The following is a 16,448-nucleotide window of genomic DNA, read 5'->3' as shown; positions in this document are numbered from 1 at the left end:
TCCAACCTTACTATCATACTATCCACCTCTCTCTTCTTGCTAGAACATGGGCATCTCCAAAATGCAATATGTAAAATGTGGGCAACACCAAAGGGAGCATCCATGGCACATGAAAACAAGATATGAACCAAGGTTGCCTTTTTAGCAGCCCATCTCCAGCAATTTACTCAACCCACTGGTTTCTTCCGCAAAAGACATGTAAATACCCAAAAGAGATAAAATAATCAATTTGGGTGAATTATTACTATTTATGGTAAAATTATATGCCTATTTTACCCTGATTCCCTTGGAATGAATAGAAAGAGACTTCTTATGTTTTGTAATTAGCAGCAGTGCATGGACAAGTACCAGCCAAACCCTTTTCCAGTAAGATGCTTCAGCCCTGTAGCTAGCTGTCATAGTTTTGTGTTTCTGCACTATACAACTCCTCATGAGATACCAGAATTACTCCCTCAAAAGCAGTGTTTCAAAATCCAGTGATTTCCTCCTTGTTGTCAGAACCTCCAGCAATCAATCTATCAGCTCAGTAGTTGCTTGCTTCATTTCTGCCATTTTTCACTAGGTGGGAGGGGAGAACAAGGAAGGTGAAACCGTTAACGCAGGTAGACTGTTATCTAGGGCCAGGAATGTCCAAGGTTGTACCAACATGAGAACCAAGTACTGGCTGAGGGGAAGGGGGGTTAAGAAGTGAGGGTAAAAGTAGATTGGGAATGCGTGGGCTTTTAGTTTCAGCAATGCTTTGGAGCTGCATGTATATCTCAATAAATGAATTTCTTTTTGAACTTGACTCGAGTTTCAAGGGATTTTTCTTCATTGGGATTTGAACATTGTAGACCTGACACTTGTACTATTATTTAAAAAAAAACACCTCTGCATATGTGAAAACTGTATATGAAAAGTTTTTCTGAGGACACTAAACTGAACAAAAGTCATCTAAATGGTTAAAAGTTGGGTGGGAGAACAGTTATACAGAATCTCTAGAGAATCCACACTTGTAAATCCCATGTATATAGAAACAATCATGTAAAGGCCCATGATGTACCCAGAATGCTGTGCAATTCAATAGGTGCTCCAAAATTATTTGATGCCTTTGGAAGAAAAGACATCTGGCATGCTTCTAATGTTAATATAGGCAGACAACATTGTAATGAGCTAGAACTGCAATGTACTGGGCCAATGGGAAATGAGAAATGGGTGGATGCCCCAATTCACTACCCTTTATAGTACCCACCTATCTCTGGAGACCCCTTGTCTCCTTGTAGCTCTTGTCTCGTTATAGTTCTGCATTCCTGCATTTCTCCCAACTGATCTTCCATAGTTGGTCTGGGCTCCATATCTAAATTCACCTGTGGATGGGGAATTATTTACCTCTGGGTGTATGAATGAGCTCTTATGAAAGTAACAACACAGCCACAATGTTAAGGTTGCCTCAGATTCAATATTTACAATGGAACTAATTCACATATCCAGCAACCAGGTCCACCAGAAGGGGGAAGAGAAATCTAATGGCTGCATGGAAGAGGTGCCATGGGCAAGATGTTTATGATGTTTACTGCTTTTACCCTGTAAAATGTGTGTGTGAGTTTCTGTTAAATCCAAATTAAGTCCTTATGTCTACATGATGAAGCCTCTTTAATATACTCTTGGATTCTAAGCAGAATAGCAATTATCCAAATCTATTGCTGAGAACTGTAGCTTATATCGTTTTAAGAAGAAATATTTCATGACACTGTGAAAATCCCTCTTCCAACTCTTGTCATATGCTTTTCTTATCTTTTACTAAAGTCAAAGAACAGAAGAAATGAAAAATCCCATTCTATGGAGCAGGTCAGGTTAAGAATGACCTATCCAATAGCATCTAATGAACACCAGAGTAAAACAGATTTCAAGACCCAGCCAGCACATCTGCAGGGCACCAGCTTGGGGAAAACTGCTCAGAGCCATAGCCCTGATCCCGTGGTGTCTCGGATGAGAAACCGCTGTCCTGACAATATACAAGTTTGATGAGTATACACTTGGAACATTTCTTTCCATTTTTAACCTTCCAAGCCTTCCCCAGATGTTTTGGCTTATGGTTCAGACTTGGCTTTCCATAGTTTGAAATCAGTCCAAGGAGGGCTGTGAATTTAGAATAGCCAGGGGTGGTCCTCATTTAATTTAAACAGAGTCATAATTTATCATTACATAATGATAGAGGGCTGGAATCAATTCTCCATCAACTTTTCCAGCAAAGGAAGCTCAAGTGGTACCTGGACCACAGAAGCATAAACCCAACATAATGTGATCTAGCAAAATGCCCACCATTGTAAAGGGTAGCACATGTACTGAGGGGCATTCTGTCTGTTATGTTCTCCTAAAGAACTCATGTTGTGCAGGTGGGCCAAGCTATGCCTTATTAAAGGTCTGACATTTGCTCTTTTCAGAAGATAGAACTTCATTTGCTATTTTTTCTTACATGGAAATTGTTACACAATAGCAAAAGTAAATATGTAAATTCCAGAATATCACAGAGGTAGAAAAGCTACACTGTTGTCTGCCCTTTTTGATACCAGGCAGTGAGAAACAAGCATGCACCTATCCACATAACAATAGATGTCGCTTCAGGCAATTAGCTGTTCTCAAACAAGAATGTAGCTTCCCTGTCTTAAGTCAGCTGGTACTCATGGACTCTTACATGAGCTCCAAGAGGTATTCAGCTATCAGAGTGATAAAGGTTCACATCAAAGCCACTTTGTCCTACAACTTCTTATGGGATGTGTGAATCTACATCTGAGACCTGGCAAAGGGTCCGCAGCTAGCAGGGACTGATTCTGCCCTTGTTCCTCTGCCCTTGCTTACCTGGTGCAGGATCACCTGACTAGGTAGACTTCTTCTAAACAGGATAGTGTGTTTGATACTGTGGGGAGAATCTTCCTAGGAAGAGTAGAGCTGTTTTTTCAAATTACTCTCCCTAACTGGGAACAACTTGAAATGGACTCTCCCTAGGCCAACCTTGGGCACAGAAAACAATTTCCAGAGTCTTGAATCCATCCCTAAAAGCAGATTAGGAGGTCTCTGCACAATTTTAGAAAATGCCCTTCTTTCTGAAAGCTAACGATCTTGCTATCCTAATAGATATAAGTCTTTTTACATAATTAGCCACTGCATGTTGTATATTCTTTTTCTTTCTTTTATGGGAAAGTTCAGTCCATCCTGGTTAATAGAAAACAGTGGTGGTGCAGGACTAATTGCATAATGTTGCAAAGATACCATTCATCCATACAGAACAAAAGACCTCAAGAGAACAGAAAACTGATCCCAGGGGCATACCATGGGACTCCACAAAGTCTCAATGTGCCAACAGCACATTTAATTGAAAAGATTTTCCCCAAAGGAAGAGAGGCTACTTTTGGGCAACAGCAATAAATAGAGGAGTGGAGTGAACTCTCTTGCTCACCTTGGTGCTGATCTGGAAGATAAAGAAGGTATGAAGGACCTTGCCTAGCCAGGCAAAAGACTTCTAATCCAGCATTCTGGGTCCCAGAGAGGCCAACCAGATACATCCAGGAAACTCAGAAGCATGGATGAGAGGGTGGTGATCCTCTTTTGGGGCCACTCTTTAGCAATTGTATCTAATACACATGCTTAAGGCGTGTGACTTAGGAGGTACTATGCAGGCATCACCGTCTGATAATCAGTTCTTCCATGTGCTTTATCTAACCCTATTTATTTATTTATTTATTTATTTATTTATTTATTTATTTATTTATATGCTGCCCATCTCCCCCAGAGGGTGACTTTGGGTGGCTCACAATTAAAATCAAACATTAAAAACAGTAAGAATATAAATATCTATATTAAATTAGCTAAAAAATAATGCTATATATTTTTTTAAAAAAACTATATACATTCAAGATGACGTGGGGGCAGAATCGATTACCCCACCAGCCAATTCCAACAATGCAAGCCCCTATCAGGCTCCGAGGTCATCTGACATAGCCGTGATTTTATACTCTTCCAGAAGTCATGAGAGTGGGGGTGCACCGCATCTCAGGTGGTAAGTTGTTCCACAGGGCGGGGACCATGGAGGCCCTCTTCCTAGACCCTGCCAGCTGGAATTCCTTGACTGGCGGGGTCTGCAATGTGCCCCTTCTGCCGGACCAAGTGGGGCGGGCAGATATAATGGGGGCGAGACGGCTCCTCAAATAACCTGGTCCTGTGCCATGAAGAGCTTTAAAGGTGATAACCAACACCTTGAATTGGACCAGAAGCAAACCAGCAACCAATGCAGCTTGCATAACAGAGATGTTATATGTGCCCCCCAGGGGCATTCAAAACTGTCCATGCCGTTGCATTTTGTGCCAGCTGTAGCTTCCAAATTCTCTTCAAAGGTAGCTTTTAGTTTAAAAACATCTAAACTGTTGCTCATCACTGCACCACATGCTAGTAATTCCACATTTTAATTATATGTAACTTCCTTTCATCAATCCTGAATCCCCTTGCATTTACTTTTAATTGATACCCTTTATTTTACCCTTCATCAGCATAAGGCAAAATACACATAGAGACTACACAATTAGCTGCAAGATTGGCCTGCCACGGTCTACTTTCACTAGGAGTGTGAGATATACTGTACATATGATAAATAAATAAATGAAAGTTAAGAACCACTTATACTATGAAGTTAGTGGCTATAAAATGATGCATAATGTAGACATAAAACTACAGAATTACTCTGAAACCCAAAACTAAAGGTAAAGATTAATTGAAGGTAAGATTAAAACTAAGCAACTACTTAATTAAATGTATGCTAATAATTATAAGTATATAGAAAGTAATAAAGATAATATTTTATGTTAGTCAGAAAACTACCCTCTAATATTTGAAAACTATAAAGCTAAATAAGGAGATAGGATCATATTACAGATACTGATTAATGATGGCAATCAGTTCATTTGCACCAGATTATGCACGGTGTACCCAGAATTTAGCAACACTGCAAGATATGAAGGAGATGTTGTTTAAGAAAGTAACTAACGATAGAATAGCCTGTGAGACTTGGCATTCTGGAGATTAGCTGGAGAATAGAAATGCTGCAAATGTTTCTGCACAGTGAGTGGTAGACAAAGTGCCCATGAGTGGGGCTGCTGGCCACCTTGACTCCCTCCGCCCACGCCTCGCAATCCCCGACATTCTCAAGGGTTTGAACTTGCCATCTTTGCACAGGTTCTGGAAAGGGGACATTCTTGTGTCTTTTAGTTTAGTGGAACCTCACTGGGGGTGAACCCGAAGAAATTGTGTCTGTGGGAAGTGGCCCACTGCCTTGTCAGCTTGCTAAGAAAAGAGAATGAACTTTCTGCTGCAAAACAGAAGAAAAATGTCAAGGCAGCAGAGAAGGAAGAGGGAAGGAGATGCTGGAGAAGAGGAGAGAGAAAGTGATCCGCTGGAGCTAGAAATTACTACCCTCTGCCAAAGCAATCCCTGTCGTGACTGTTGGAGTGGGAACATTCCCAATCAGGTATATTTTCTGTCTGGAAGGATCTGAAGTTGTACCAACCACAAGGATCAGCTTTAAAATTTGAACGGTGTTGACACTGTTTATTTAACAAAGCAATGAAACATCAACTCCAGCATGACAGACAGACTATTTTCATGGCAATGCTTTTGCATGCAACTTAACTTCATCTCTGGGGGAGGACCCCGTCCTCTCTTTCTGGAGAGCGCCAGGTTGGGGGATGCTAGAACTAAATGCATTTAATGTGATTAAAAAGAGGGCTTGCTTTTTAACATCTTACTATCTTATAAACAAAAGCAACTAACAGTGTGAGAGCAAAATACTCACTGTGAATCTTCAGGCACTGATTATCTTGCTGTGTCATTTAAAATATTTTTAACATAAGGCGCTTAGCATTCCTTCTGCTTCAGAAAAACAACAACTTTTTCCTTCAGAAAAACAACAACTTCCTACATCAGCAGCTGAAACTATGCCACATGCCTTTTGGAAATCAGGTTTTCAGATTTTTTTAAATTCATTTTTTATTTATTCATTGTATTTATATAGCTGCCCATCTCACAAAGCGTAACTCTGGGCGGAGTAATTCTGGGCAGATGATCTTTGACTACATAAATGTTGATGTTAAGGCTTGTGTTTACAGCCTCACTCCACTCTTCCTTGGCTTTAGCACATTCTTTAGCACATTCTTATCTTCATCAACATAGTTCAGATCAGTGTTTTTCAAACTTGGCAACTTTAAGATGTGTGGACTTCAACTCCCAGAATACGCCACCCAGTGCTGGCTGGGGAATTCTGGGAGTTGAAGTCCACACATCTTAAGATTGCCAAGTTTGAAAAACACTGGTTTAGATATTTTTAGCCTAGGGCCTGTGAATCATCTGGTTTTGCCACATCATCTATTCATTAAAAAAGCAAAGCTTCTTAATTTAGATACATTCCCCTGCTATACACACAGAGTATTTTTTAATTCTGATTTTATTGAATGCAGAGACAGCATTTAATAGATCCAGAACTAGGTCTAGGGAGCTGCTTAATCCGGCCAACAGAGTTGCCCGATTGATACTAGATTCTCCCAATTGACTACCGACGTCAAGGCCCCTCAGAGGAAAAGCCGCCCCGACAGAGGCCAGAGACAAGGATTTATGGAATGAACTGGAGCTCTCCTTATTATGATTGTAAGGTGCTAAATCTGGCAAGAAAGAATAAGGAAGAAACCTCTTTGCAGCGTCACAAGTGCTCTTGTTCAAGTTGCTACTCTGAAGGGCAATGGATTGTTTCTGCTTTGAAGATGGTAAAAGCCTTCAGGGTTATCGTAACAATTTTGGAAGGACCCTAAAGGATCAGGACTCCTTTGTTCATCTTTGTATAATAATTCCCAGAAAGCTTCTCAACTACTAAGTTTGATCTTATCCTGTTGGGGAAATAAACCAAAAAGATCTAATCACAGGGTCTAGACTGCTTCTGATTATTTGTGCTAGGATGCACATAACTCCAGGATTGATTTACACGCCAAGGAGATTACCTTCTATCACATTATTTTATAGGACATTGAACAAATGATTTGGTGCAAATTATTGTCAGGAATAGTAGATTTAACTTTTCACTCATTCAGTCTCTCACTAGGCATTTATTTTAGTTTTTGTTGCCCTGTGGGACTAGGGAACTTCACCATTCAGTTTCTCTTTGGGTCCAGTTGGAGAATTGTTACTGGAGAACAGCTCACATGTTGCAGTCCCTAAATGCTCAATTTCAGTATCTGCCTTTTATGCTGCAAGGTATACTGGACTGCAGATAAAAACGTGACCCTTTTACCCATTAAAAGCATACATTGTGGGTACCCCAGTAGAAACACAGCAGGTCAGGTCTGTTCTATTGGTAAACAGATCGTCTCATAAAGTTATTACTTTGGATTGACTCAGTTCTGAGCAACGTATTTGGATCCAAAGTGGGCAGAGCTGCTGCAGATCAGGTGTTGGCACCCTCTCTGTAATTGTAGCTCCTCAAAGGGTTGTGCCTTTCCTTGGGCTCCAAGGGTGTCCTCAGGGTATGGTCAAAAAAAGTCAAGCTGGTGGGCCACCATGGTGGGATTGAAGCTCTGCCTGTTTTTATGTGTGTTGCTTATAAATGAGTGCAGCTTCACTCCCATCATGGTGGCCACCAGCTTGGCTTTTTTTGACCATACCCTGTGAATACCCCTGCTGGGTTCATGGTATTTATTTATTTTCATTATAACCTGCCTTTCTGTAATGGAATGTGAGAATGACCTTGGAAGATGGGGGAAAGAGATGCTGCCTAGGGAACGAACAGATAAAAAAGGGAAGAGCCCCCAACTGAGTAATGGGCAGAGAAAGAAACTTAGAAAGGACCCGTCCTAACTGATCAGGTGGTAAAAAAGGACAGTGGCAGATCTGTACTTTCAGAATTGCAAAATTCTATAAAGGTAGCCTAACAATAAAGTAGAAGTAGCTCCTCTGGTCATGTTTCCTGTCTGGTCTACCTGGAAGGGCTGGCACTTTCATTCAGGAACCCGAGGTGGCACACTCATTGTGCCCCTTCCTCCTATTTTTCCCCACAGCAACAATCTTGTGAGGAAGGTTGGCTGAGAGAGAATGCCTGGCTCAAAGTCACCTACAGCAGCTTCCATGGCTGAGGGGAGACTCGAACCTGAGTCTGCCTACTCCTAGTCCACTACCTTCACCACTTCACCACCCTGCATCTCAGTTTGGAAGGTGTTACAGAGGTGGCAATGCATATTTCCCTGGAGCTTCATAGCTAATGCATGATCCCAAGAAAAGCAGCATCTCTTTTAAGAAACTACACACAGGTCTGGAGAGAAGCACACCAGATCTGAATACCTCGATGCTTCTCATTCTGAAGACATCTTTGAAAGATTAAAAAAGTTTGATTGCATGGGTGAAAAGAACTTTTCAGCCTAAGCATTTGCTCTTTGATCTCTTTGGTCCAGATGCTATTTCTCCTTCTGAAGTTTCACAAAGGATGGGCATTTGAAAGTATTAATTGTGGCTCCTAAACTAGTAATCTAATTTTATAGGACATTGATGAAATTGGCATTAGTTACTTACACAACCTGTAGAATAAAGTACTTGCATGTCTTCTCCTTGGTAAACCAGTGAAGAGTCCTTTAAATAACACAATCATATTCCTATGATTTTGAAACCAGACCAAAATGTTTTTCGTATATTGGACAACTCAGAGAAAGTTTAATAATTGAAAATGAAATTCAGGAGGTGGAACATTGACTCATAAATTGTTATTAAAGCTTGGTGTCCAGAATTCAGTTTCTTTGAATCCTTATTAAAAGTATGGTTCCCAGTACAGTACATGAGAAGGGGTTGAACCAATGCAAAGTAAAGTAGAACTATTAATTCCCTAAATTTTGAGCCTCCCAGAGACACCTGCCAGGGGAGATGAGTAGCATACAAATTTAATAAATAAATAAATAGTAAGTAAGAAAACTATGCCTCCATTAACACAGTCTAAAATTATATTTGCCTTTTTTTGCAGCAAAAATATTCTGCTGATGCCTGCTCAGTTTGCAGTCATCTACTGCTACAAACTCTTTTTCACAGGTTCTAGCACCAATCTAGGTATATCATGCCCCATCCCAAGCTGGTGCATTTCATTTCTGTTTTCTTGGTGGAGAACTTTGCAGTTGTTTGTTAAATTTTATTTTCTTAATTTCAGCCCATTTCCCTAGCATGTCAGGACCATTTTGAATGTTGTTTCTGTCTTCTAGCTATCTCAAGTAAATTTGTGTCACCTGCAAATTCGTTCTAAGCCTTTAATAAAAATACTGTATTCAAGACTAGAAGACTCAAAATGTACTCTTTTTGCCACTCATGCTATACAGTACAGTGAGATGAGGAAGCACTGATGAGCATTATTTGAGTAAGATTTTTTGAGCCAGCTATGTATCCATCTAAATCTTATATCATTTGGTTCACACTTAACTACCTTGCTAATCAGAATGTCACGGTGTGCTTTATCAAATGTTTGGCTGATAGGGTTCTCTGCAAGGTGTTGTCCAAAAAGTCAAGGCACAAGTTCAGGTTGTGACTGTTTGACTTGGAAATGCATCTGTCACCTCTCAAGGATCGATCAATCAAATTCTTAAGCAGCTAGGGGAATTTGAGGTGACTTCTTCAGACAATTCATGGAGAAAATCTATCTAAGTGGTCGCAAAGACTTGACAACAACGACTCTGTGCATGTGTTTCCCAGTCTCTGTAGTCTGGTTTCTCTTCAAATCGTGCAATCCCACCTTGTAGGAAAGTACATATTTTTATTTTTAATAAACTTGCTTACTCTCAACCCTGTATCTGATTTGGGGAATTTGTTCTTGCCCAAAAGGCCTTAAGATGCTTGACCCCAAGCATTTGCAGGTGATAAGATGGAAATAAGGAGGAAGGAAGTTGCTTTTGATCCCTCCACTGGAAACCTAATGGAATAGGGGAGCTTTTTCTTCCATGCCAATTAAAAGGCATGCCAGCATCTCCAAAGGCCTAAAAGCAAAAACCTAAAAAGCTCATCCAGATATGAGGAGTGGGAGAAGCATGGGGACATGACATGGATCTTGTCTATCTTGATCCTGAAGCAACTACTCAGGCCAATGTCAACCGATGTCCCCAGTTGCTTTCTGGAAGGAGCAGCTGATGGTCTTCTTAACAATACAGGTGTTTAGCTTTTGAAAAACGTTGAACTTGGAAAGAAAGGGCACATCCCTCTTAAAATAACTCTGTAAATACTGTATCTCATTGGAAAAAGGAGGAAAAAACACAATTTTTCTGCTTTTGGCAAGAAACCACACCTTTCTCTAAATCTTCCTAATTTGGGTAATTTGAGACTAGATTATGCGGTCAAGGGGTAAGCAGTTCCTGAACTATAATTCTGCGGAGTGACAGAAGTTTGGACCGCATGTCTGAAAATACTTTCTGGTTAGATAAAATTTTCTCAAAAATAAGAAAATAACTTCCTTTTTATATACATACCATGAATAGGCTATAAAGGAAGTTATATTGGCAGCACACAAGTTTGAGAAGCAATAACAGGCTAAAATAAATCAGAAATAAACTGAAGATGGAAAGAGCAGAGGATCACAGCCTTTTCACATGAAAGATTTTTTATGATTAAACCCATGAAAACCCAAGCTGGGCGGGAGGAAATTAAGAATAAAACAAATCTCTGTTGTACTCCAAGGAAGACATGAAGTATGTTCATCCCTTCTCTGAAGACAAGACCCTACAGCCAGAGGTCACTTCCCTCTTCTTCCTCTCCCCATACTTCTGCTGGTTTCAGACAATGTGATGTTTGTTCGGGAGCCCTATCTGGTTGACTAGGATTGCCTGGGATAGTCATGCTTTTAAGATGGTTCATCCCACCTGGGAAATCTGCCTGAGGACATCCTCTTTTTCTTCCTCCTCCTCTTGGAGGCATTTCAAACTGAGTCCTGAAGGATTTGGCAATGGAATGGCTGGTTGTGTGGAAGAACCAGCCATTCCATTGGGCCCCTGCCATTAGGCAACCCAGAAAAAGCTGCCTCAGTTCCTCATTTGGACTACTGATGAACAATAGCAAATTAGTAATTGGTTGTTCTTAAATCTAATTTTCCAGCCAGGAAGTAGGGTAGAAGTGCCTATGAGATCCTCTGTGTCTGATCTGCTACGGGCACCCTATACAGATTTCACCACAAAATTGTGGACTAGATAGCTCTTTGCCTGTGTTCATCCCAGATTTTCTTCTGTTCTTAGTGCAGTGCCCATGGGTCTCTAACCACAGAAATTAAACACCTGAAATATTTTAAATGCATGTTCACGCACATGCATTCCTTTTCTGCAGGAGTGGTTTTTGGAGTGGTGCAAAGATGTACATTCCACAAAAAAAGAGTTTAACTATTCAATTGAACTACATATATAAATTAACCCTTGGTCCTAAGGGCCCTTTCATTTTGAAGGATGATTTTCCCCCCACAACTGATTTACGGCCACTCCACTAATCCTCTGTGGACAGAAATATGTTAATAAATAAAATACTTCTCAAAGTTGACATTTGAGGGTGTGACTGTTGAGCACAGCACTTTCTCTCATTCCAGCGTTCATTTATGCTGTCTGTCTCACCCTGACTGTTAGGGTCGGCTGCTCTAATTTGTTCTAGTAGATGCCTTAGTAGGAAGGGAACAGCAACACCCACTTTGGAACTCTCTTGGTTTACCAGGCAGGTAACCCCAAAACTCTATTTTGTATTGACAGAACAGTTAGAAGGTAAGTGCCAAGCTGCTGCAACAACAGAAACCAAACACTTGGACTGGTATTCCTATTTTCATGGGAAAGCCAAACTTCATCTTAGCGGGCGTGAAAAAGAGAAACACCAACCCAAATCCATGTGAAATGGTTTTGAAGTCATTCCAGGGAGCAAGATGCAAATAATATATATGAGTTACAAGAAGAGAGATTGTGAATGAATATTAGGAAAGAAACCTTCCGAACGGCATGGACAGTACCTCGCTGCTACTCAGCGAGGTGGTGGGTTCTCCTGTCCTTGGAGGTATTCCAGCAGAGGCTGAACCGATGCTTTAATTGGCACTCCCCCACTGGCCACGGGGCTGGGGTTGATGGGCTCAAAGACCCTTTCCAACTCTTGGATTCCAGGAAGCAGAATAAAATAAAATGGGCACAATCCAGCCAAAATCATACCTAACCTTTTAATGAAATAATCTTGATACAAACAGTGCCCAAATCTCCAAGACTACTACTACATAATAAAAGTTGAAATATATAACTATGCCCATTTCCTCCTAATGCTCAGAAATAAAGTATTTTCCTTCCATAAACTGTGCTAGTCAATGTATTAATTTCAGCTATTTCCAGGATTTTAATTAAATCGTCTATAATTGTTAGTGTAGAAGCTAATTTACAGTAACAGACACAAACTGTTTTTTGCAGCAACTAAAATATCTTTCAGTTAAAAACAAACCTGCATTCTGTCTATCTTCAGCTTTCTGCCTTAAGCAAATTTTAAACGTTAAGCTCCAGTACTCACAAGAATTAAAGTTATATTTGTAGATACAGTTGTATTCAAATGTTTACGCATCCCTGGTTAAAATTATATGTTTTAATGAATTCCTAAGCAAACAGAAGCTACACAACCTCTACGTGGCACAGAATTAAACACATCTTTCTACAAATTTACTACTAGTTATGTGCAGTTGTTTACAGATTCAAAAAAAGAAAATAATATAGCAGGTGCAGAAGTCTGGACACCCTTTTGTTCTGTACTTTATAACACCTCCTTTGGCAGAATTAACAGCTTCCAAACTTCCAGACTGTGAGGAGTTTTTCTATTCTTGCTTTTGGAATATTTTTCCACTCTTTTCCCACAGACAATGAAGAAATTGAAGCTGAAAAGAGGGAGGATATTTCAGCAAGACGATGATCCAAAATATATCTCCAGACTGACCATGAAATACAGTACTTACAGTGGTGGTGGGGGGTAACCATTTTGGAATGGCCTTCACATTCCCAGACTTGGGGATTATTGAAAATCTGTGGGAGATCACAAACCTGCAGTGCTTGCAAGGAGTAGTAAGAATATTTCTGAGCAGAAGAATTCTGCAAGGAAGGTCTTTTGCTCACTTAATAGCAAATATTCATTTACATTTGCAAAAAGATGTTGTGTTTAACTCTGTAGCACCAGAGGTCATGCCAGCTTCTCTTCACTAAGACGTTCACTGAAATGTTCAATTTGACCATTTAAACTTTTGCATACCACTGCACACTTACTTGGGACTAAACTCCATAAATGCAGCGTAAACTAACACCTAGAATTGTGCTACAAGTAGAATAAGACAGTTTCAAGCCAGGCCACCTGCCGTCGGACACAATTACCCAGCAGGGGATCTGAACTTTCACTGCCGCAAGAAAAGAAAATGAAATTTCTGGTGTTCCTAAGAAGGATGCAGTACCAAATATTTTGCCCCTTTTGGTTTCTTTAGTATTTTAACCAAGGACTAGCTATGGATTAAGATTAATAAACAGCATAGCAAAGTCAGGACTTTAGAGAAACATTTGCAGCCCACGGTGGGGGAAAAAAAAACAGGAAAAGTTCCAAAATCTGGTGTAGCTGTTCTTGTGCTCGGGTTCCACATAACATCCCTTCTCTACAATCTAGAAGGTCCCAGCAGGCCACCCTGCTATCCAGGCCTTCTTGTCCATTGAAGGAGAAAACTGGTTTATAATCAAATTCTTCTTCTGGCATCTCCCATAAGGGGATGTCTACATAATAACCATCATTGCTGCTGGCTGTAAAGTCCTGTATCCACTTCAATAAAGAATTGAGTATAAAGTATTCTCTACTAAATATTAACATTCTTTGTAATTCATTTAAAAATAGGAAACTCCCCACTGGTGTAAAGACTGTAAACCCTGCATAGGTGTGTACGGTCCACCAGTATTATAACCATACTGTACTCATTCTCTAGAGCATGGCTGTTATGCCTTCTTGTTAATGAGGCCAGGATGATCTAATATTGTGATATTCAGTTTCAGGATATACTGGGGATTTTTAGGGAAATGCAGGCCCCCCCATAGCTGGGTTGCAAAAATCTGGATGAACATTAGGGGGGGCAGCTGAGAACGACAGCTTTCAGGATTTCTTGCTTGTCACCTAGAAGTTCTGGAGATGTTTGTAGCCCATTATGCCACACCTAGGAAAATACAGTCAGGTTGGAATGTTATTGATCGTGGAATCAATTCTTAGGAAAGAGGCCAATTCATTGCGTTCTGATCCATGGGGAAATATGGATGGCAGGCTGGGGCCCGAACCTAGAGCTGTTTCTGCAGCATCCTTTGAAACCATCCTTGTGTTAAATCTAGCTACAACTGTGCACTGTTGGAGCCTCGGCATTTTCAATTATGGTGGTGAAATGCTAAATTTTAAATGTTGAAATGCATGCATTATAAGTACCATTCCACCTGAATGAGTATTTTTCTCCCTGCCAACCTCTGGTTTGGTTTTCTAGCCCTAAATAAACTAATTAGAGAAAATAGGCCTCGGGGTTACCGATGAGGCCCTGTTAACAGCTCCTCTTTCCTTCCCCAGTCACTCCTAATTCCAGATCTCAGTGCACACACACAGACATATGCACACAGACACAACACTCTCCCAGTCACCTCTGCCCCTTCCCCTAAAGCAGCCCTGTGCCACAGGCACAAAGGACTCTTTGAAACACTGTACTTTTCAAAAGCAACTTAACTGATTTTTAAAACAGTAGTATCAGTTTCAGCTCAATGATGAAAATGTCTTCAGACTCCAACAAAGAAAGCAACAAATTAGACATGGGGAGGAATTCGCAAGGAAGATTGTCCATGCTTTGCAGCCCTTTCAAGTGATTTTGGAGTTACTGGATTCAATTAATAACTCAGCCCCAGTTTATTTCCAGAAAAGAAAAACAATGAATTTCTCCTAACCTTCAAAGGTTGGGTCGGAAAGGACAACATATCTGCCTTCTAATGAAATAAGCTAAGTTGCCTTAAAGTTTGTTTAGTCTTTGCCTAAGAAAGCTTCATTTTCCGTGTCCTAGCTCTAAGTCAACTTGGAATTTAAAAGGGAAATTAATGGGACTAGTTAACCCTTTCTCTTCTCACATAATCACTTGCACGATTAGCAGAATATTTGCATAATATGCAAACAAGCATTCTAAATCTGGGGAACTGGATCGTGGCAGTCATACATTTGGCAGTCATAAATTTGAAAGAAACAGACAGTTACAAATGTTCTGTTTGTACAACTAAATAATTTACAAACCTCAGTTTTGCTAGGAGTTAAATTTTGAACATTTAGCACATAGATCGCTGTATTATTTGATCAGACCACACAAGTGCCACAGCAGCTTTTCACCACTGGGTTGCTAAAGCAGCTCTTCTTTTGCACAAACCTGTATTTTATTCAAGTCCTTCCCACTAACTGTTTTTCAAAGAGCTTCACAAGAAAGTCACCAGCTTCTTACCTTGCTTTGGAGCCACTGAACTCAAATTTTCCAGCAAAACCATATGTTTCCTTTGGAGTTGCAACATACTTTTTAAAACCCTTAGCAAATAAAGATGTGCCAAACGCATGCAAATCTTTCCAAAAACAAGAAGTGTCTTACGAATAATGGCCTTCCCCAGGCTCAGTTTCCAAGTTCTGCAACTGTCTTTTTTAGCTAAATGAACTCCCACTCTTTGCCTTGAACTGCAGCCAAAGACTCTAATTTAAAGCAACTGTCAACTTTGCTATAAAGCTTTCAGAAGAGGTCCACATGCACAGCAAAAGGGGCAGAAAATTCTTTTTGCTTCCAAACTAAGGAAATGGTTAAATACACTTAAATACACTTTCAGATTGCAGCCTAAACCTCACTGGAGTCCATGGGACCTTTTTTTCTCAGCAGATATGTCTTCAATTATATTGCAAAGAAGCATAATGTTCTCTAGGCAATAATGCAATATAATATTTGCACACAGTAATGGTTCAAATTGTCTCATGTGAAAAGAAAAACATAAAAGAAGAGAAACTCTTACTGCTTCTGGCCAAAGGGGGAAGTGAACTGGGGGGGGCAGGGGGAGACCAGAACGGAACCTGTGAGCACAGCTCAGCCAAAGGCACTAGTTCACAACTGTCCGAGACTTCATCTTTATGGCTTTAAAATTTGATACTGAAGTGGTTATTGCTTCCATTGGACCATTTCAACTGAGAACATGGCAACTGACTGGAGGGGAGAGTTAACTGCACCCCTTCCACATCAAGGCACTGCTTGGCTGATCCACCTGGGCAGGTCTTCTCATGCAGATCTGTAGTAGCCTACCCTGGTTTCTCAGGGCACTTCCCTGCTCTTCCATATTGTGCATGGCCAAGTTCAGAAAAGCAGGTTTCAATACGAGGAGGATTGTACTCGTCACAAGGGG

General features: G+C 40.4%; 1 protein-coding gene across 3 annotated transcripts in view; it reads right to left on the bottom strand.

Moving 5' to 3' along the window:
* C1QTNF7 (C1q and TNF related 7) overlaps window positions 1–15,678 on the bottom strand; it is a 55,401-nt gene extending 39,723 nt beyond the window's left edge. The window contains exon 1 of one of the 3 annotated variants that reach the window (XM_088131466.1): window positions 15,515–15,678. In XM_088131466.1, the coding sequence (XP_087987592.1) occupies window positions 15,515–15,623 (109 nt within the window). In that variant the 5' untranslated portion in view covers window positions 15,624–15,678. Of the gene's footprint in view, window positions 1–5,821; window positions 5,945–15,514 lie in introns of those variants that run through there. The other 2 variants (XM_088131471.1, XM_088131467.1) reach the window with 2 other exon arrangements.
* Window positions 15,679–16,448: the final 770 nt, after the last annotated feature.

This window comes from Python bivittatus, unplaced genomic scaffold (genome assembly GCF_059951505.1).
Source record: "Python bivittatus isolate LINGU-HERP-01145 unplaced genomic scaffold, Pbiv_v1 ctg000960_np1212, whole genome shotgun sequence".
Taxonomy (NCBI): domain Eukaryota; kingdom Metazoa; phylum Chordata; class Lepidosauria; order Squamata; family Pythonidae; genus Python; species Python bivittatus.
Note: the sequence above shows the minus strand (reverse complement) of the source record. Positions and strands in the feature narration are given on the sequence as shown.